The sequence below is a fragment of the Salvelinus alpinus genome, chromosome 26 (assembly GCF_045679555.1).
Source record: "Salvelinus alpinus chromosome 26, SLU_Salpinus.1, whole genome shotgun sequence".
In the NCBI taxonomy this organism is placed as follows: domain Eukaryota; kingdom Metazoa; phylum Chordata; class Actinopteri; order Salmoniformes; family Salmonidae; genus Salvelinus; species Salvelinus alpinus.
The window spans coordinates 4645451-4667009 of record NC_092111.1 but is presented as its reverse complement, the minus strand read 5'-3'; the positions used below and the strand labels follow the sequence as shown (position 1 = coordinate 4667009).

General features: G+C 43.9%; 1 protein-coding gene across 13 annotated transcripts in view; it reads right to left on the bottom strand.

Moving 5' to 3' along the window:
- LOC139554258 (plectin-like) overlaps window positions 1-21559 on the bottom strand; it is a 192924-nt gene that overhangs the window by 3810 nt on the left and 167555 nt on the right. For 8 of the 13 annotated variants that reach the window (XM_071367000.1, XM_071367002.1, XM_071367009.1 and 5 more), the window contains 13 exons: window positions 20174-20328; window positions 19697-19823; window positions 19175-19358; window positions 18888-18908; window positions 14932-15089; window positions 14049-14227; window positions 13785-13923; window positions 13217-13573; window positions 12891-12974; window positions 12694-12798; window positions 12482-12580; window positions 7789-11139; window positions 18-7351 (listed from right to left, as the gene is read on the bottom strand). In XM_071367000.1, coding sequence (XP_071223101.1) covers window positions 944-7351; window positions 7789-11139; window positions 12482-12580; window positions 12694-12798; window positions 12891-12974; window positions 13217-13573; window positions 13785-13923; window positions 14049-14227; window positions 14932-15089; window positions 18888-18908; window positions 19175-19358; window positions 19697-19823; window positions 20174-20328 — 11367 coding nt within the window. In that variant the 3' untranslated portion in view covers window positions 18-943. The remainder of the gene's footprint in view (window positions 1-17; window positions 7352-7788; window positions 11140-12481; window positions 12581-12693; window positions 12799-12890; window positions 12975-13216; window positions 13574-13784; window positions 13924-14048; window positions 14228-14931; window positions 15090-18887; window positions 18909-19174; window positions 19359-19696; window positions 19824-20173; window positions 20329-21559) is intronic. The other 5 variants (XM_071367001.1, XM_071367005.1, XM_071367012.1 and 2 more) reach the window with 1 other exon arrangement.

The window sequence follows — 21559 nt, the reverse complement described above, 5'->3', positions numbered from 1 at the left end:
AAAGAAAATAAACTTACCTTTCAAAGGTCTCCAGAGAAGCAATGGTTCTGCTGAGAAGTTATTTCAGCTTGAGATGAGACCAAGGTGTTTCATGGTGATTTGTGGCATTTTTCACTTCAAGTGAGTTTGTCCAGGTTTTATTATGTTGGGATTGCCATCCTTGGAATGCTCTCTCCATAAGGTGCTTGACTGTATAAAGACTGCATAGTTTTAACTGATTGGTAGTCCATTGTATATTACGAGAAGGGGATAGGTAGAATCCAAACATTAGCAAAGTATTAGCGGCACAAGATCTGGAAGCTTGGTTTTTGTTTAAGCATTTCTTCCAGTGTTATAATTAATTGTCCTGTGACTCCTTTTTCTGCTCTGCAGATTGGATGCTTTACTTTCCATTTCTATATATTGTAATGACAGACATCAGTTTAACAGCTTTTACATCTAATTTGTTTTGCCATAAAAAGGTATACTTTATAATAGATATTGTTCTTTCTTTGATGGAATTTAACAGAAATATATATATCAAAAATTAAAATATAATTTTTACTCAAATGTCTGAAAATGTAACTATAGAAGTATAATGAATTAAAACTAATAACAAGCTTGGCTTAAAAATGAAAAAATATGTCAATATGTCTAACACTGAAAACTTTATTATCAATATCATTGTAGTTGCTAAAAATAAAAAGATAATAGGCTGAATACAGCTCTTCTGTATGTAAGCATATAAATAATGGCAACATTGCCATTAAAGTCTACAAAAATGTGACTTCTCAGACCACACAAAACAAAAGAGAGCAACCGAAAATGTACTTCAAAAAAATTGAACTGAATAAACTATGGACAAAATGTAAAGCCAGCAAAAAGATGTATAATATACTGCTGAAAAGCCCCATAATAACGACATGCAGAGCAGAATAAAGGTAGTCTATTTTTCTAATAAGAATTAGGCAACTGGTGAGTAATTTGGTTGTAATGTGGTGAATATTCTCTCTTTAGAACTGCAGTTCCTGCCCATTGCTAGTGATGTCAGGGCCTGTGCTAGCTCATCCATGCTAAGTCCGCTTTGTAATCCTGCATTATATCTGCGCCCATAGCTCGTCGAGCTGAAGGAGGAGGAGGAAAAGTTAGTGGAGAAACCAGAGCCCGTGGCATCAAAGCTCCCTCGTCTGGAGCCTGACCTGGAGCCAGTTCTTGAGTCGGGCCGGGAACCCGATGCTGACCCAGAACCGCTAACACTGTAGGGACTGTAAAGGCCTTTACTTGATTGAGAAGAGGCTTCCAACAGACGCAGACCAGAACCCTCCTCAATCATGCTTCTATCCATGGCATCCTTGTATGAGATCTTAAGCTTTGTCTTTGGGCAGGTGAGGTATTTGGAGTATCCACTGACATCTCGTAACTTTTGTGCAGTACGTGCATCTAGGGTGCCCTTGTTGATGGCAACGTCTAGTGGAACTCTGCCAGTGACCTCTGGTTCGATCAAACCACCAGTTAGATATTGTACTTCCAGGAATCTCTGACCAGCCTCATAGTACAACCACCCTTTTTTTAATGCTTGTGCAGCAGACATTCTTTTTTTGGTTCTGGGATCCTCAAATCCATTGAAGGCCTTCTGTGCCAGGTTGATTCGGTCAACCATGATCTTATCCACAAGTCCCATGTTCATTGCATCTGAAACTGAGAACTTCTCTCCAGTGTTTGGATCAATGATGCCACCAACGCAAGCCTGAGCCTCCAGCAATCTTTGACCTGTGATATTGTCCACAAGATTTCTGTGCATGGCTTCTGTGACAGACACCTTTTCCAATGTGTCAGTATCCAGTATTCCAGCCACAGGCACGGTTTCTTCTGTTGGGTCATTCCATATTGTTGCTGGGGGTTTGATAGAGGGAGCTGGGCTACTGGAGTAAGATGATGTGGACCCAAAAGAGGATGACCTGGATCTGGTGCCAGTTATGTTTCCGGACAACATGTCTGCAAACTCTGTGATGGACAGAGTTCCAGCACGGTATTGATCCAGAGCAGACTGGTCAATGAGGCCCTTTGTGATTGCGTCATCAATGTCATACTGTCGGCCAGACCTTCTATCAATGATCATGGACTTCACAACACCATCAGATGAGGATATAGTAATCTCCTCCCACTCACACTCTTGCTCTGCAAGCTCCGTGTAGGTCTGGTGATCTATAAGTCCTTTGTGATATGCCTCATACACAGACATCTCTTTGCCTGTCTCTGGGTCAACAATGACTACTCTGCGTTTACGCACAGACGATTTAGAGGATGTCTTCTTCTCACGTTTCTTTTCTTTCAACAGCAAAAGTGCTAGTCCAGTTTCCGGGTCAATCATGCATCGCTCCATCAGTTGCAGGTAAGTGAGGTTCTCCTCAGTGTTAGGGTCAAAGAAGCCTTTAGTGTCATCCGATGGGTCTGTAAGAATGCCATTCATCTCCTCATCAAACAGGCCACGTGTGTAGGCCATCTCGACTGGCAAGCGGTGACTCTCTTCTGGATCAATGATCCCACCAGTGGCAATTTGGGCTTCCAATAGGCGAATGCCGTGGTCTTTCAGAATGAGACCCTTTTTCATGGCCTGGAATAGAGAGATGGTCTTGCCAGAGTACGGATCCTTGTAGCCTGTAACGGCACGCTCAGCAGAGATGAGCTTGTCTTTGAACTCTGGACCAACGACTCCCATTTTAACAGCTTCACCAACATTCAGCTTCAGGTTCTTTATTGGGTCAATTATATATCCTGTTGCTGCTTGAGCCTCAAGAAGTTCAAAGGCTGTCCCTGGTCTTATCATGTTCTTTTTCATTGCTTGGTAGATGGACAGACGGTCTTTGCTGGATTCTACATATACTCCAGCAATGCAGCTTGTGCCCACAAGGTACTTCTTCACATCTTTGCTGACCTCTTCTACTGAGATAAGGCCTTCAATGAGATCATTGTATGTCTTCTGGTCAATAATCTGTGAACGAAGCAGCTCATCTAAGGTGATTTGCTTTCTGAGACCCTTGAAAAGCAGCCTTCTGTCGGCCAGTGAAAGTAATCGTAGACCACTCTCTTTATCAGCTTTGCATCTCTTCAGCAGCTGGGCATAGGTCTGTCTCTCCTCTGTGGTTGGATCAACATAACCTTGTACATCACTGTTTGGATCTGTGATCCTGTCATGCGTTTCCTTATTGATGTATCCGCGTTGCATTGCAACATCTGTGGGAAGGTGGAAGTAGTATTCTGGATCCATAAGTCCCCCAGTGGAAGCCTGGGCTTCAAGAAGCCTCAGGGCATAGTCCTCAGGAACAAGGTCTTTTTTCATCGCTTGGAAGAGAGAGATTACTTTTCCACTGTAAGGATCCTTGTAGCCAGTGACTGCCCTCTCGGCAGAGAGAAGTTTGTCATGGATTTCAGGGCCGACTAGCCCTTTGCGCACAGCTTCGTCAACGGTTAGCAATTCTTCTTTCACAGGGTCAATGATGAATCCTGTTGCCGCTTGGGCCTCCAGGAGACTGATAGCAAAATCAGGCTTAATGAGACCTCTCTTCATGGCCTGGTAAATACTGACCTTAGAGGGGGAGTCTGAGAGGATTCCAGCAATACTGCCTGTGCCAAACAAATACTGCTTTACAGACGGCATTTCCATTACCTCACGGATAGTTTTCTTCTCTTGCTTCAACATGTTGTATGTTTGAAGGTCGATAATGCGAGAACTATAGAGCTCCTCAATAGTGACTCTTCGTCTGATCACATCACAGGACATGCTCTGCTCTCCTTTCAGTATCTCCCTTTGTTCAATGATTTCAATGACGATGATGATCATTCTCTCCTTTGTGATTTGCCCAAGGCGATACTGCTCCAGGAGCCTTAGCTTTTCCTCCTCAGGGAGAAGGTTTGACCCCATGACATCCCATAGGGTCATTACCTTCCCTGCATAGCTCTGATGAGGGATATCCACTTGAGTGTTAGTCAAGTCTGTCTGTGCCTGTTCTTCTGTGAATACGTAGGACTTTTCCACTGGACTTTGAGCTTCAGCCTTTGATAGCGGCAGGAAGCACAGACCGGTATCTGGATCTCTTATGCATTTCTCTTGCAGTTGTTTATAGGTGGAACTTTCATTATTGTTGGGATCAGTGAAAGCTTTGATATCCTCTGAGGGGTCAGTAAAGGTCTTAGCCATCTGCTTATTGAAATAGCCACGTTGGAAGGCCACATCATTTGGAACACGGTGGCTGCTGACTGGGTCAATAATCCCTCCTGTGGCCACCTGAGCTTCCAACAGGGGAATAGCATGTTCTCGTAGCACAAGCTCCTTCTTCATGGCTTGGAAGAGGGAAATCGTGTTGCCCGTGTATGGATCTCTGTAACCAGTCACTGCTTTCTCTGCTGACAGAAGTTTCTCGTGAACCTCAGGGCCAACAACTCCTGCTTTCACAGCATCATCCACAGTGTACCTCTGGTTTTTGACAGGATCGGTAATGAAACCGGTTGCTGCTTGTGCCTTGAGCAACGAAAGACCTGTATTTTGTCTCAATATGTTCTTCTTCATTGCTTGATAGATGCTAACCTTGTCCTTTGAATCACCCATGTAGATGCCTACGATCTGTCCATCTGTTCCTTGCAAGTACTTTCTGACTGAGTCAATGTCACTGATTTCTTTGGGTTTCTTTTTACCCTGTTGGAGCTGATCATATGTAGCTTTATCAATTATTTTGGATTCAAACAATGAGCTGGCAGTGACAGATGACCTAAGACCTTCAAAGCTGGCCTGTTCCTTTTCCTGTTTCTTGGCCTCCTTTTCATCAACCATTGTGACAAGGATGGTAATCATTCTCTCAATAGTCACTGTTCCAGTTCTGTACTGTCGAATCAACTCGATTCTTTGTTCCTCTGTAATATATTCAGAGTATATGATCTCCCAAATAGTGACTTTCCTTCCTTTGAAAGGTCCATACGGCAGCTCCATAGTTGCCTGGTTCAGGGCATCTTTGATCTGGACCTCCGTGTATTGATGTTCCTCTTTTGACTTATAATGTTCCTCTTTTGACTTATAATGTTCCTCTTTTGACTTATAATGTTCCTCTTTTGACTTTTGAATTGCTTTCTCTGAAAGCGGAAGAAATGGAAAACCAGTCTCTTTGTCTGTGACACATTTTTTCATGAGTTGTACATAAGATGCATTCTCCCACATGTTAGGATCAAAGAAGACTTTAGTTTCATCAGTGTTGTTGCTCAAGGTCTTGTTTGTTTCATCGTTAAAATATCCACGTTTGCAGGCAACATCATGTGGGATGTGATAACTTTTAACTGGATCAATTATACCTCCAGTTGCAAGCTGAGCCTCTAGCAGACGGATACCCTGGTCTTTCTTAATGAGGTCTTTCAACATTGCCTCAAATAGGGATAGATTCTTTCCAGTGTAGGGATCTTTGTACCCATTAACAGCTCTCTCTGCAGACATAAGTATTTCATGCATCTCTGGGCCAACAAGACCTGATTTAACAGCCTCATCCACAGTGAGCTTCTGATTTTTGACAGGGTCAATTACAAATCCAGTCCCAGCTTGAGCCTCAAGAAGAGACAATGCAGTCTCGGGAGAGAGCATCTGTTCCTTTACAGCTTGATAGAATGGTATTTTCTCATTTGTTGACTCAACGATCACTCCAGCAATGCTATGTGTTCCCCTTAAGGCGTTCTTAACGGGCTCCATCTCAGAGATTTCTTTGACAGTTGTTTTACCATTATGCAATTGGTTGAACAGGTCTTTATTGAGGATCTTAGATTCTAGAAGTTCAGCTGCAGTAACAGGAATCCTCAGACCGTCAAACACAATTTCCTTCCTCTTCTCTTTGTCTTCCACGACGCTAATTACAATTTTGATAATTTTTTCCACAGTAATTTTTCCGGTCTTGTACTGGCGAATCAGATCCTTCCTCTGTGCCTCTGTGAAATACTCTGAGTTAATGATTTCCCAAATGGTCACAGTCTTTCCTTGGAATCTTCCAAATGGTACAGAGATATTCGCTTTAGTGAGTACATCTTTAGTTTCTTCCGTTGTATAGGTCTTGTCACTTTGTGTAGCTTTCTCTGTGATTGGTAACATAAGTAGGCCTGTCTCTGCATCTGGGATGCATTTCTCCAATAGTTGCTGATAAGTGAGGCGCTCCTGAGAGCTTGGGTCAATGAATAACTTTGAGTCATCAGTAGGGTTTGATAGAGTTTTGCTCATCTCAGCATCCAATTGGCCCTGCTTATAGGCTGTCTGGAGAGGTACACGGTGACTATTGACAGGGTCAATTATTCCACCAGTTGCAATCTGAGCATCCAGAAGTCTAAAGGCCTGATCTTGTTCAATCAGACCTTTTTTCATGGCCTCAAAGAGTGAGATTTTGTCTCCAGTGTAAGGATCTTTGTAACCAGTAGCTGCTTTTTCTGCAGAAAGCATTTTGTTATGGAGTTCTGGACCTATTAATTCCTCCTTTACAGCTTCATCCACAGTGAGCATTCTGTTTTTCACTGGATCGATGATGTACCCAGATGCTGCCTGAGCTTCAAGAAGCATTGTGGCAGCACCAGGAGAAAGTTTATTCTCTTTCATGGCCTGATACACACTCATTTTCTGCTTGGCTGGGGTCAAGACTCCGCCAACACTATTCTTGCCTTTGAGACATGTTTTCACTTTCTCAGTCTTGCTCAGGTCTTTCACTGTGGTTTTGCCTTTTTTAAGCTTATCAAAGTCCTTCTTGTTCAGTATACCAATGTCATGGAGCCTGCTGGCAGGTACCTTCTCCCTAATCCCATCAAAAGAAAATGGTAATTCTTTGTTTTTCTTCTCACCATCTACTACTGCAGACCCATCGAATACTTTCTTTGTAGTTCCCACCATTGTCATTGCAATTAGTTGATCTTCAGGGACCTCATCCGTTTGCATCTCCATTTCTTTAGTGTGGGATGTTGCAGATTTTTTTAATGTAGAAAGTTGCTGCAGCTTCTCTCTAAGCTTTTCATTCTCCTCACCCAACAATTTATCTTGTTCAAGCCTCTTCTTTTCAAGATCCTGCATCTCTTTCTGCTTGTTGCACATCTCCTCCTCGGCATCCTTCTGCCTTTTAACAGCGGCATCCAAGGTAGCGTGGAGTTTCTTCTTCTCCTGTTCCATCTGCTTCCTTTGACGATCCTGCTCGTCTCTGAGATCTTTGGCCTTCTTAACCTCATCCTCAAACTGTTTCTCAAGTTTATTTTTCTCTTCTTCAATGAGCTTTTCTTTTTTCAACAACAATTGTTTTTCTGTCAGGAAAGTCTGCTCAAGAACGACCTTTTCCTTTTTAATTTGTTCCTGTTGGGCATTGGCCATCTAATTTGGAGAAGAAAAAAAAGACACAATTAATACAACTCCAAACAACCCTTTTTCACATGGTCTTAACATTCTATTACACTGATTATAACTGCTCAATAATATAATCAATATATTTACATATAAATGGTATTTGTATATATAGCATATAACTGTATTCTGTATTCTATGGTTGGAAATTGATTTGAAATCGGTTTCATTTTGAAATGCAATTATGAACATTTTCTAGAAAACTTAATTGGATTTACAAAATGCAGCAACATTTGATAATTCATGAGAAATTGCTGGACACTTAGTATTGTTGACAGTCTCTGCAATTCACATGAATAGTAACTTTGGACCTCCCCTATGTGTTAGTGCTTTTGAGAAGGTTACGGATATTTGCAAAGGGGTTTTGCACTTATTATTTCACAGGATTATTTCACATTCTGCAATACCTCTTTCGACGTGTTCTGTAGATCTGCAGCCTCTTTTTGTAATTTCTCATTTTCTTTCTGAAGGTCAGCTATGGCTTTGCGTAGGTCATCAGACTCTTTGCTGCTCTGTAATCTCTGCACCTCCAGTTTCTCGACAATGACTTTTTCTGAAGCATGTTGCTCTTTCTCTTGGAGACGAACCCTGATCTCATCTGCTTGTTTCTTGAATTTCTTGGCCTCCTCTTCTGCTTTAGACTGAGCATCACTAAGCTGTGTCACCCTAAGCTTCAGTTTCTCTGCCTCCACCGTCGCTTCATGCTGCCTCTTGCGCTCAGCCTCTAGGGATTTTTGGAAGCCCTCTGTCTCCTCTTCAAAACGTTGCTGCATCTGCTGCTTGTCCTCCAGCAGTTTTTGGGCCTGCTTCTGAGCCTTGTCCTTTTGTTTCTGGAGATTCTCTGCCTCAGCTTTCAGTTTAGTTGCTTCTTGGATAGCTTGCATTTTCTCCTTCAGCATTTTGTCAGCAAGAGCCCTCTGTTCTTCAAGCTTGGACTCTGTAATCTGTCTCTCTCGGGCTGCCTCCTGAGCTTCTAAGCTTAGCCTGGCCGCATCCTCCGCAAGCTTCTTCATGTTCTCAGCTTCCTCTTCCAGGAATTTCTGAGAATTATCTTTGTCTTTACTCATGAGACGCTGGTTTTCGTTCTCAATTCTAAGCTTAAGTTTGACCAGCTCTTCCATCTGGACCTTGATCTTGAATAGCTCATCCTCCACTTGAGCTTTCTGCTTGACAGCATTGCTAACTTCATCCTTCTGGCGCTGAAGCTCTTCATCCAAAACAGATTTCTGCTTATCGGTCTCATCCAGTCGCAGTTTCACCTTTGTCAACTCCTGCTCAACTTGTTTCTTCTGCTTCACTGTTTGTTCAGCTAGCTTTTTGTGCTTGGCCATCTCTGCATCTGCCTGCTGTTTCTGTTTCAGAGCAGCAGCCTCAGCTTCTGCTTGCTTTGCAGCCTCCTGCTCTGCTTCCATCCTCAGTCTCTCAGCAACCCCCTGAGCCTTGGCCTGTTTGGCAGCCTCAGCTTCAGCTGCTTTCTTCTGTTTCTCAGCATCCTCTGCTTTTTGACGGAGTAAAGCAGCCTCTTTCTCAGCTTTCTCCTTTGCCTTCTCGGCTTCTTGTACAAGATTCTTAGCCTTGTCAAACTCCTCTTTGAGCTTGCCCTGGGAAAGATTGTCCTCTTTCTGCTTGACCAGAACAGCCTGTGCTCTCTTTTCTGCAGCACTACATTTCTGTGCAGCCTCTTTGGCTAGACTAATCTGTTTCTCTGTTTCTTTGTCAGCATCCTCCTTTTGCTTGTTAGCATCAGCAGCAATCTTTTTGAGGCGCTCAACTTCTTTCTGAGCTGCCTGGCATTGTCGCGCTGCTTCTTCCTCTGCTGCAGTGATCTTTTTTACTTTCTCTTCAGCTTGCTTCCTTTTGTTCTCCTCCTCTAAAGCATGCTTTCTGAGTTTCTCTGATTCTTCCTCAGCCTTCACTTTGTTCTTATGTGTCTCCTCTGCAATGCCTTTAAGCTTGTTCAACTCCAACTCAAGATCCAACTTGCCTGTTGATGCCTCCTCAAAGTTTAGTTTTAGTATGCGAATCTCCTCTTCGACCACCCTCCTCTGCTTAAGAGTTTCCTCTACAATCTTCTTCTGCCTCTCCAATTCAGAATCAGAAGTTTTCTTAAGCTGGGTGATCTTTTCATCAATGTCTTGCTTGTGCTGTTTGGCTTGGTCTTCCAGGATCTTTCTCTGATAAGCCTCATCTTCGGCTTTTCTCCTAAGTCGCTCATTTTCTGCCTCTTTATCCTTCAGGGCAATCTCAGCTTCAGTTTTCAGACAAGTTGCTTCATTAATGGCTGCCAGTTTTTCCTTGAGTATCTTCTCAGCCTCTCCTCTTTGCCGAGCTGCCTCATCCTCTGCTACCTGCCTCTGCTTCTTTGCGTCTTCAGCAATGGATCTCAGCTTAGTCGCCTCTTCAGCTAGTTGCCTCATTTTCGATGCCTCAGACTCAAGGAGATTTCTGCTTTTCTCTGTTGTAGACATGGTCTCCTTCTCAGCTTTGGACTTCATCTGAAGAAGAACTTCCATTTCGCATCTTACTTTTGCCAGTTCGTCTTCTAGCTCTTTCCTTTGTTTTACAGCAGCATTCACCTCATTTTTCAGGCGCTGGAGCTCTTCATCCAATAGAGATCTCTGTTGCTTACCATGGTCAAAGTCAGCCCTTAGGCGAATTAGCTCTTGCTCTGCAGAGAGTTTCTGCTGGGCCATTCCCTCTGCCAATTTCCTCTGTTTCTCCAGCTCCTTCTCTGCCATTTCCTTTTGCTTAAGAGCAGCCTCTTCAGTCTTAGCCCTTTTCTTTGCCTCTTGCTGAGCTTTCTCTTTCTGCTTCTCTGCTTCCTCCTGAGCCTGGCTCTTCTTATGGGCATCTTCTTCAGCCTGGAGTCTCAAACGGAGTGCCTCGTTGGCTTTCTGCCTCCACTTCTCAAGCTCCTTCTCTGCTTCCTCCCTGGCTTTGTTGGCTTCCTCTTGTTGCTTCTTGAGGCGCTCTGCCTGTTCCTGCAACTGAATAACAGTGTCCTGTTCTTGTTTCAGTGATGCCTCGAGCTTTACTGCCTTCTCGTTAAAGGACATGCGTTTGGTTTGCAGCTCGGTGGCGGCACTCTTCTGTGCCACCTCCTCTGCAACCATGACATGCCTCTGCTTTTCCTCCTCTGCCTGTTTCATGCGCCTCTCTGCCTCTTCAGCTTGCATCTTGAACTTCTGCACCTCATCCAGGGCCTTCTGCTTTTGCTTGGCAGCCTCTTGTTCTGCCTCTGCTTTGTGTTTCAGCTCCTCCTCCGCGTTGCGCTTTTTCTGAGTCTCTTCATTCACCTGCTTGCGAAGCTTCTCTGCCTCCTCCTGAGTAACTTTCCTCAGTCTCTCAGCCTCGGCAGCCATGTCCCTAAGCTGCTGAACTTGGGCCTCGGCTGTGGCCTTCTGCTTTATGGTGGTCTCTAATTGGATTCTGATGATGTGGATCTCCTCTTCTATCTTGGTGTGACTATACAGTGCCTCCTCAACCTGCTGGCTCTTGGATTGGATCTCTTGCTCTGACAGATTCTTGAGTTCGTGCAGCTGCTGCTGTATGTTGTGCTTCTGTTTCTCAGAATCCACTTTCACAACCTCCCTCCTGCTGACCTCTTCTTTCATTTTCAACTTGAGCTCTTGGGCTTCTTGTTCGGCTTTAGCGATAGCTTTTGCGTGTGCCTCAGCTAACTGTCTTTGTTTGTCTAATTCAGCCTGCATCTCAGACAACTTTTTTCTCTCCTCCTTCTTTAGTATTTCAGTAGCTTTCTGTATTAGTGGAAGCAAAAAGTAAAGGGAAAAACAATGTTAAGTATTACAGTGTTAGAATATAAATGTTTGAGTTGATTGAATTACTCAAAGAAAGTCAAACGTTTAAGTACATGTAGGTAGGTACACATACAGTGGGGTCCGAAATGATTGACACCCATGATAAAGATGAGCAAAACTGATAAAAAAAAAATTATAATTAAAAAAGTTCCAATGTTTTTGAACATACAATATAGCTCAGTATTTGAATGATGTGTTTTATACAGTAATTTCCGCTCATCTTTATCAAGGCTGTCAATCATTTCAGACCCCATTGTAGATGTAAATACATGAACAAAACGTTACTTCAAATGAATAAACATTTGTTATCTAGGGAGAGAAATGTTTGTTATTTGCTTTAGGGAAATAATCACGCATGTCTTGTCACATTTACTTAATGTATGGCACACATAATGAGACATTACTTCACAACACTATTGGGATCTTGAATGGTATCATGCCAATTAGGTATAAAATACCAATCAATCAAATAACACTTTTCAATGTACTGACTTGGCTACTACTCTTCAACTTTACCTTGGACTAAGATTGTGTTATCTTTTACAAATTAAATCCATCACGTTTAAAAATTGGAAATAAACTTGAAAGGACAGAAGCAGAAAAATAATAGTTTTCAAAGAGTATATTACCCATAGAGAGTATGCTTAGATTGAGTTAGGTTAGAAAAGGGGCAAACAAAACTTGTCATTTGAAATAATCATTCTGAGGTGGTAGTTAGTCAGACCGCAGAGTCCTAATCACCAGATCAGAGAAAATGGAGTGTGCTGAAATATTTTGTTTCAAGAGTGAAATGACAAATTCAATTGCAGAAAAAAAGGCTGGGGTTGAATGGGGAGCCTGATGTTTGCTTCAGATTTAATGGGATACTGTAGCAAAACTAACTTGCAAGTGTAATTTAAAGACCGATTACACATCCACATCTAATGGGATGTGCTGCAGCACCAACATTTTAAATGACTCTTTTTTTATTACTCACTTTCCATACTGCGATGAGCTACACTAAAACGAATTACTTCCCTCATAGACCACATCAGCTAAAAGATTTTGAACCCTTTAATTAATACATTAATACATAAAGAGAGTGTTTTATCGTAACTGTTGTTATCGCCTGGGTATTCAAGTCTGTTTGTGCCATCATGTTCTCCTTGACACATGCCAAACATCTAAATAGTTGATATGTGCGCACAAACAGACCTTGGACCAGGCTATTGTTATCATGGTTAGTGGGTTTAATTGAAGTTGTCGGGAGCTGCTGCCTGTCTTCAATGTGTCACTCAATTACCTCCTCGTCCTCAAGGCGGCGCTGTGTCTCTGTGATAAACTTGATGTACTGGCTGGTCAGAGTCATCAGCTCACTGTAGCGGGTTCTTAGCGTCACATACTGAAAGACAACTCCAGATGTTTAGTAATCCCATATAATTGTTAACAACTTTAAAGCTACTGTAGCTGTAAAATAATATTAAATAAATTCCCCATCTTGTCTATATGACCTACCTCTTGGATGATATTGTCAGATGCACACTCCATTTTGGTTTTCCTAAGGGGCGAAGCCAGGGGCTCCACCAGAGCTTTGTACGTCACCACCTGAAGCTCATAGTCCTGGGGAAAACACATGGACATAATATAATAATTTTACTGATGCAACAAATCTCCATATGCATGATCTTGTTTTAAGTGATTTGCATACGCACCTTGACTGCATCAATATATGCCCTTGCATGTTTTTGACACTCCTCAACCTTATCTTTGTTCTTCTCGATCTCTTCTAGGAGTTTCTGCAATGATAAAAGATTGGAACACTGACTGTCATGATAATGTAACATTATATTCCATCATTGAGCAAAGAAGTTTCATCTCCACTATTTGTAATGGAAGCATCCTGCTACCTTGTCCTGGGTGCCTCACATTGGTGGTGGATGAGGTGAGTTTCCCCCTTTACTACGTAAAGCGCTTTGAGCATCTAGGTAGAAAAGCACTATATAAATCCAATCAAATCTTATTATTAGTCGTACAGTACCTTCTCCTGTGCCAACTGTTGCATAAGGGCCTTGCTGTCGCCGATGGGCACGGCCTGGATCTTCACCTGCCTTTGCTTGGCATCACCGAGCCATCTGATGAGCCAGTCATAGCTCTCGTGGTAGGCGCACATCTGCCTCCCCAGCAAGTCCAGTTCCTGTTGGCGCAGGTCTATCTGGGCAAACACGACCTGCCAGCGCTCCTCTAGCCCGGCCACTAGTTGGCGGTAGTGTTCCAGCTCGGTGTTGTGCTCGCTGTGGACCAGCTTAATCCGCTCATTCACGGCCGCCGCCTTCTTCAGTTCCACCCGGAGATTGTCGAATGTCTTCTGGTCATCCTCTGCCTCGCCACGCATTGTCTGCCAGAGTGAAAGAGGGAGACAAAGAGAGAGAGAGAGAAAAAGAGAGAGGGAGAGCGAGAAAGAGAGAAACAGAGAGAACGAGAGAAAGAAAGAGGGAGAGAGAGGAACATCACTACAAATGCATAGAAATCATTAAGTTACTGTCGGATAACCAGTCCATATAAAAGCATTGTCTAAACACCAACGGATAGAATACAGTTAATTCTACCTTTAGCTGGGCGTGGTACTTCTCCACCTCTTTTTCGTCTGTTGGCATCTTGTTGACGTCTCGTAAACGGGCTTCGTACTTTTTGAGGGTGTCCTCTGCTCCCTTTGTGCTGCGGATCACTATGTCGATGGTCTTCAGTCTGGACAAGCAATGGTGTATAGTGTTAGCTGTGTGTGTAACATGACTCAGATCTACTATTTATGTTACTTATTGGTCCTATGGGTTTTTGGATATGGTAACAATCAGAGTCAGCGAGGGACTCACTTGTCCAGGTACACGGAGGACAGGCTGTAGATGTGCTCCATCTTCTTCAGCGTAATATCCAGCTCAGAGCGCAGTACTGGGGCGGAGCTGGACTGCTGAGGAGATGCCAGCACCTCCTCTGTCTCCTCAGCCACATTGGTCAGGTCTTTCTTCAAGCCCTCCAACTCTGACTGGACTTTCTATGAGCAGAAAGGGGAATAATGAACCATAACTGGCTATTCCATCTGGGCTTCCAAGCAGTCATGGAGTTGTTAACAAGCTAACCAGCGATATACTGTAAAGTGAAACAGGGACACAAAGGTCTTCTGAAACGTCTTACGATCGGAAACGAGCAGATGGAACATACTTAAACAGCACGACTGATCTAAAAATGTTAGTTTGTCTCCTCTACTGTCTAACTTAATTTACTTGACACACAAGAACTTTAAATCGCTTCCTTAAACAATAACCCCATGTTGAATTTGTCCTGGCTCTGTTTCAAATAGGCATGTTATCTAATTTGGGCTCAAACTTCATTACAGATCTACCATGAACTCGGTTTACTTTGGGATTGGATGCGTGATTTATGGTAACCGTTTACCAGTGGCCTGGCTACCCCTGAGTCTAAATGACATAGATACTGGGTTGAGAAACAGCTACAACAGCAAATGTCTCTTCCTCCATTGCCGTTAGACCCATAGTGATAAAACTCCCAAGGTGCCCCTGTAATGTTATGTTGTATTGTCTTTGTGTTGTTCTTGTCTGTAACTGTCATGCACTGTGTCATGTATTTTGTATTTTGTGTGGACCCCAGGAAGACTAGCTGCAGCATGTGCAACAGCTAATGGGGATCCTAATAAACTAGACAAAACAATGTCAATGAGGGGTGACGTCACTGCAGTACCTTCTGCTCAGCGGTCCTCTGGGCGCAAGCCTTGAGCGGCTCCTTGTCCACGGGCTGTCGCAGATGTGCGACGGTGCGAGTCTCACAGCCCTCCAGCTTCAGACACAGGTCCTTGATCTTGGTCAGGTAGCTCCGGCACTCAGATTCATCTTGCTCACCTGAACAGAATGGGAGCAACCATTACAAACAAATGTATAAGAAGATGAATTTACAGATCAATAGGACTAGAATTCTGGATCATAAAATAGTGCTCTGTTCCCTGATTAACATTGAATGATGCAAAGAGCATATATCTATGTATTTGCTTAGAATTATTTGGTTACATGGGTTGCATCCCAAATGGCATCCTATTCCCTACATAGTGCATTCATTTTGACCAGGGCTCATAGGGATGTGGTCAAAAGTAGCGCACTATGTAGGAAACAGGGTGCCATTTGGGATGCATCCATGGTTATGGTACAGCAGCACAGTCAAAATAAAATAAAATCACATTTTATAGGTCACATACACATTTTTAGCAGATGTTATTGCTGGTGTAGCGAAATGCTTGTGTTCCTAGCTCCAACAGTGCAGTACTATCGAACAATTCACAACAACACACACACAAATCTAAAAGTAAAATAATGGAATTTAGAAATACATAAATATTAGAACGAGCAATGTCGGAGTTTGGAGTATAAATATGTATATATATATTTTTTTGTGGCAGATGGCAGGGAGAGGTGAGGGGTGGGGTAACAGAAAGATATCTGGCAGGTAGCTTGCTCCACCCCCAAGCCTTATATGGACTTCCTGCCCCAACGAGGAAAGGCTGTTGGTCGTTAAGCCAGGGAGTGCTTGGGGATAAAGGAGGAAGCAGCCTGCACAAAGGGGGCAGAAGAGGTGAGAGAAACGAGAGAGGTATGAAGAGTGAGAGAAACGAGAGAGGTATGAAGAGTAAGAGAAACGAGAGAGGTATGAAGAGTGAGAGAAACGAGAGAGGTATGAAGAGTGAGAGAAACGAGAGCAAAAGCTATGTGATTGCCCGTTGTGACCTGGACTGTTGGACTACCCCCTCTTCAGCTATATATATATATATAGCTGAAGAATATGTGGATAGTATATCTACAGCAATAGTTGAATAGAATGGACTTGACTAGAATACAGTATATACAGTGCCTTTGGAAAGTATTCAGACCCCTTGACTTTTTACACATTTTGTTACGTTTGTTATACCGCATAATGACAAAGCAAAAACAGGTTTTCATTTTTATTTTTTATTTTATGAAAAACAACAAACAGAAATACCTTATTTAGATAAGTATCCAGACCCTTTACTATGAGACTCAAAATTGAGCTCAGCTGCATCCTGTTTCCATTGATCATCCTTGAGATTTTTCTACAACTTGGAGTCCACCTGTGGTAAATATGATTTGGAAAGGCACACACCTGTGTATATAAGGTCCCAGAGTTGACAGTGCATATCAGAGCAAAAACCAAGCCATGAGGTCGAAGGAATTGTCTGTAGAGCTCCGAGACAGGATTGCGTTGAGGCAATGATCTGGGTAAAGGTTCCAAAAAATGTCTGCAGCATTGAAGGTCCTCAAGAACACAGTGGCCTCCATCATTCTTAAATGGAATAAGTTTGGAACCACCAAGATTCTTCCTAGAGCTGGCCGCCCGGCCAAACTGAGCAATCGGGGGAGAAGGGCCATGGTCACGGAGGTGACCAAGAACCTGATGGTCACTTTGACAGAGCCCCAGAGTTTGCCAAAAGGCACCTAAACACTCAGATTATGAGAAACAAGATTCTCTGGTCTGATGAAACCAAGATTGAACTCTTTGGCCTGAATGTCAAACGTCACGTCTGGAGGAAACCTGGCACCATCCCTACGGTGAAACATGGTGGTGGCAGCATCAGGATGTGAGGATAGTTTTCACCGGCAGGGACTGGGAGACTAGTCAGGATCAACGGAGCAATTTACAGAGAGATCCTTGATGAAAACCTGCTCCAGAGCACTCAGGACCTCAGACTGGGGGCGAAGGTTCACCTTCCAACAAGACAATGACCCTAAGCACACAGCCAAGACAACACAGGAGTGGCTTTGGGACAAGTCTCAATGTCCTTGAGTGGCCCAGCCAGAGCCCGGACTTGAATCCGATCTAACATCTCTGGAGAGACCTGAAAATAGCTTTCCAGCGACATTACCCATCCAACCTGACACAGCTTGAGAGGATCTGCAGAGAAGAATTGGAGAAACTCCCCAAATACTGGTGTGCCAAGCTTGTAGCATCATACCCAAGAAGACTCAAGGCTGTCATCGCTGCCAAAGGTGCTTCAAAAAAGTTTGAATGCTTATGTAAAAGTGATTTTGAAGTTTTTGATTTATTTACATCTTTTAAAACCTGTTTTTGTTTTGTCATTATGGTGTATTGTGTGTAGTTAGGGGAACAAAATATTTTATACATTTTAGAATAAGGCTGTAACGTAACAGTATGAAAAAAGTCAAGTGGTCTGAATACTTTCTGAAAGCACTGTACATATGAAATGAGTAAAACAGTATGTAAACATTATTAAAGTGACCAGTGTTCCATGTACAAAGGGCAGCAGCCTCTAAGGTGCAGGGATAATTAACCGGGTGGTAGCCGGCTAGTGCCAGTGAGTAAGATCAGGGCAGGGTAATGGGTGGTAGCCGGCTAGTGCCAGTGAGTAAGATCAGGGCAGGGTAATGGGTGGTAGCCGGCTAGTGCCAGTGAGTAAGTTCAGGGCAGGGTAATGGGTGGTAGCCGGCTAGAGCCAGTGAGTAAGTTCAGGGCAGGGTAATGGGTGGTAGCCGGCTAGTGCCAGTGAGTAAGATCAGGGCAGGGTAATGGGTGGTAGCCGGCTAGTGCCAGTGAGTAAGATCAGGGCAGGGTAATGGGTGGTAGCCGGCTAGTGCCAGTGAGTAAGTTCAGGGCAGGGTAATGGGTGGTAGCCGGCTAGTGCCAGTGAGTAAGTTCAGGGCAGGGTAATGGGTGGTAGCCGGCTAGTGCCAGTGAGTAAGTTCAGGGCAGGGTAATGGGTGGTAGCCGGCTAGTGACAGTGAGTAAGATCAGGGCAGGGTAATGGGTGGTAGCCGGCTAGTGCCAGTGAGTAAGTTCAGGGCAGGGTAATGGGTGGTAGCCGGCTAGTGCCAGTGAGTAAGTTCAGGGCAGGGTAATGGGTGGTAGCCGGCTAGTGCCAGTGAGTAAGTTCAGGGCAGGGTAATGGGTGGTAGCCGGCTAGAGCCAGTGAGTAAGTTCAGGGCAGGGTAATGGGTGGTAGCCGGCTAGTGCCAGTGAGTAAGTTCAGGGCAGGGTAATGGGTGGTAGCCGGCTAGTGACAGTGAGTAAGTTCAGGGCAGGGTAATGGGTGGTAGCCGGCTAGTGCCAGTGAGTAAGTTCAGGGCAGGGTAATGGGTGGTAGCCGGCTAGTGCCAGTGAGTAAGTTCAGGGCAGGGTAATGGGTGGTAGCCGGCTAGTGCCAGTGAGTAAGATCAGGGCAGGGTAATGGGTGGTAGCCGGCTAGTGCCAGTGAGTAAGATCAGGGCAGGGTAATGGGTGGTAGCCGGCTAGTGCCAGTGAGTAAGTTCAGGGCAAGGTAATGGGTGGTAGCCGGCTAGTGCCAGTGAGTAAGTTCAGGGCAGGGTAATGGGTGGTAGCCGGCTAGTGACAGTGAGTAAGTTCAGGGCAGGGTAATCAAAATCAAACTCAATCCAGCTTCATGCAGGAGAAATGATTACACAACATTATTATACAACACAATGCATCAACACATGCAAACTCATGCGATTGGACAAGGTGGCTAATGCAATGAATGAACAGCGAAGTTAGAGAAAATCTTGAAGGATGGATAGGTTGAGTGAAGTTGATGGAGTGAAACGAATCCGAACTATCAGAGAAAAAGCTAAGCCAGTCACAAATGTGCTCAATCTGACACTGCAACTAGGACACCTTACCTCCAGTGGGTGATGCACAGCCTGTAATGTGAATTCAACAGTTAACCATCATTTCTAGACGAATGGGCCTGTGATGAATTTCAACATTTCCAACAACGAATATTGAAATCATGATGTTCATGAACGGAACATGCAACGACAACTCATAAGGTGTGCAGTGCAACAAAGTGTGCAATAACGTGTGCATAACAAAGTGCAACACTGATGTCATCAAAAAAAATAACATGGTTTGATGCTACTTCTTGTACTATACAGACCCTCTACCTGCCCAGATGTCCAACACTCACCTTTCTCCACAGAGTGCAGCAGTCCATCGTAGTGCTGGCTAGCCTTGTTGTAGCCACTCTCCACCTGCATGCGGTCGTCTGCACCAAACAGCTGGGAGTCCTGGCTGTCTCTTAGGAACTCTTGGTAGTGGAGCTCCAGGTTCCTCAAAGCTAGCCTGTACTCCTCCACCCTCAGGGTCTTGAACTGTGGTGATGGGGAAGAAAAGTGAGCGTGGTTAGGAAGAGTGTTATATTCTCTTTGGCCGAATTCCATCCGAACCCCGCCCTCCGTTTCCGGGACCTTTGGAATTGTAAAGCTAAGAATAAATCATTCTGTGGGCCTAATTCAATTCTACAACAAAGAGACACCATCTAATAACTGAAATGTCCTTTATTCTCTGATCTACTGTCTCCAAAAAGTATGTGTGTGCATCCCAAATGGCATCCTATTCCCTATGTAGTGCACTACCGTTGACCAAGGTGCACTAAATATGGAATAGGGTTCCATTTTGAGACACAGCCTGTGTGAAACTATGAGCTCACCATGGTGATGTTCCATGTGGTGATGAGGTGGATGTCTCTCATCAGGTACTGCCAGGACATGAGGCTCTTCATGTCCACGTGCAGCATCTGCCACAGGACCAGCAGGTTCTGGTGACTAGTGTCCAGACTGTGGGGGGAGGTTAGAGGTTAGTGAACCATACAGGTGCTGGGGTCAAACGTCTTTACGAGGCATCAAATGTCTGTCAAAGGTTAAATCAAAGGTTTTAGCCATGCTATTTTATTCTGGCAGCCACTATGTTTCTGCTCTCTTACCAACTCCTTATGGAATTGCCATGCCAGACATGTTTGGCATGACAATGAAAATGGAGTGGGCAAGAACACAAAAAGATCTGGGACAGGCTAATGTTGTTAATGGTAAGGCTAAATCAAAAGTTTTGTCCATTTTGTTTCATGGTCAGGCTGAATCAAAGGCTTTAGGCATGTTGTTTATGGTAAGGAGATGATTGGTCGCCTCACCCTGAGACGCCGCTCACTGCGTCATTATTGGTGGGAGGAACCAGGAAACAGATGGAGGGCACGGTGGCCTTGCTGCCTTTGGGGTTCTGCACCTTCCACTTGTACGGCTGAGAGTTGTCCAGCAGTGTACACTCCTCCCCTCTGTGAACTGTGAGCTGGAAAGAGGTACAAAATGGACGCCCACATTGTACTGTATCTGACCAGTTCTAATGACAAGCCTTCAAGCATGACTAATAAGATAAACATAGAGAAAAAAATCTAAATATACTACTGCTTTTCTACTTCTAAGTGTCTACGCTGAGTGTACAAAACTTTGTCTCAAGGCTTACAATTTTTTTTTTTACCTGTCTCCTCCCCTTCATCTACGCTGATTGAAGTGCATTTAAAAGGTAACATCAGTAAGGGATCATAGCTTTTACCAGTCACCTGGTCAGTCTGTGTCATGAAAAGAGCAATGTTTTGCACACTCAGTGTATGCTTTGAATAAACACTACATTTCCACTGATTCTGATAGAATGTGCTTATACACTGTAAAACCGGATAAGTCCTGGCTGCTCAAACATGTTGAGGAAACCGATCACCTCAAAAAGTCAAGAAACTTAAATAGCTGAAGTGAGCAGTACTACCTTCATATTAGTAATACAAATGCAGTTTTTTAAAGTAAGGTATACTTAAATTTAACACCCCCCACTAAGCCAGCACCTCTAATCATTTCCCATGTGCCTTGGCTCTTCAATTGAATTGTAGAGTTACCACCCATGACCGTATTTTTTATGTGACAGAGACATGGTTGTTGAATTTATTAATTTTCAGTCCTGTGTCCTTCACCAAGTGAGTTCCTAGAGAGGAGTGTGAGGCCCCGGTGCACAACTGAGCAAGAGGACATGTACATTAGAGTGTCTAGTTTGAGAAACAGATGCCTCACAAGTCCTCAACTGGCAGCTTCATTAAATAGAACCCGCAAAACACCAGTCTCAACGTCAACAGTGAAGAGGCGACTCCGGGATGCTGGCCTTCTAGGCAGAGTTGCAAAGAAAAAGCAATATCTCAGACTAGCCAATAAAAAGAAAAAGTTTAAGATGGGAAAAAGAACACAGACACTGGACAGAGGAACTCTGCCTAGAAGGCCAGCATCCCGGAGTCGCCTCCTCACTGTTAACGCTGCCAGTTGAGGACTTGTGAGGCGTCTGTTTCTCAAACTGGACACTGTAATGCACTTATCTTCTTGCTCAGTTTTGCACCAGGGCCTCCCACTCCTCTTTCTATTCTGGTTAGAGCCAGTTTGCGCTGTTCTGTGAAGGGAATAGTACACAGTGTTGTACCAGATCTTCAATTTCTTGGCAATTTCTTGCATGGAATAGCCTTCATTTCTCAGAACAAGAATAG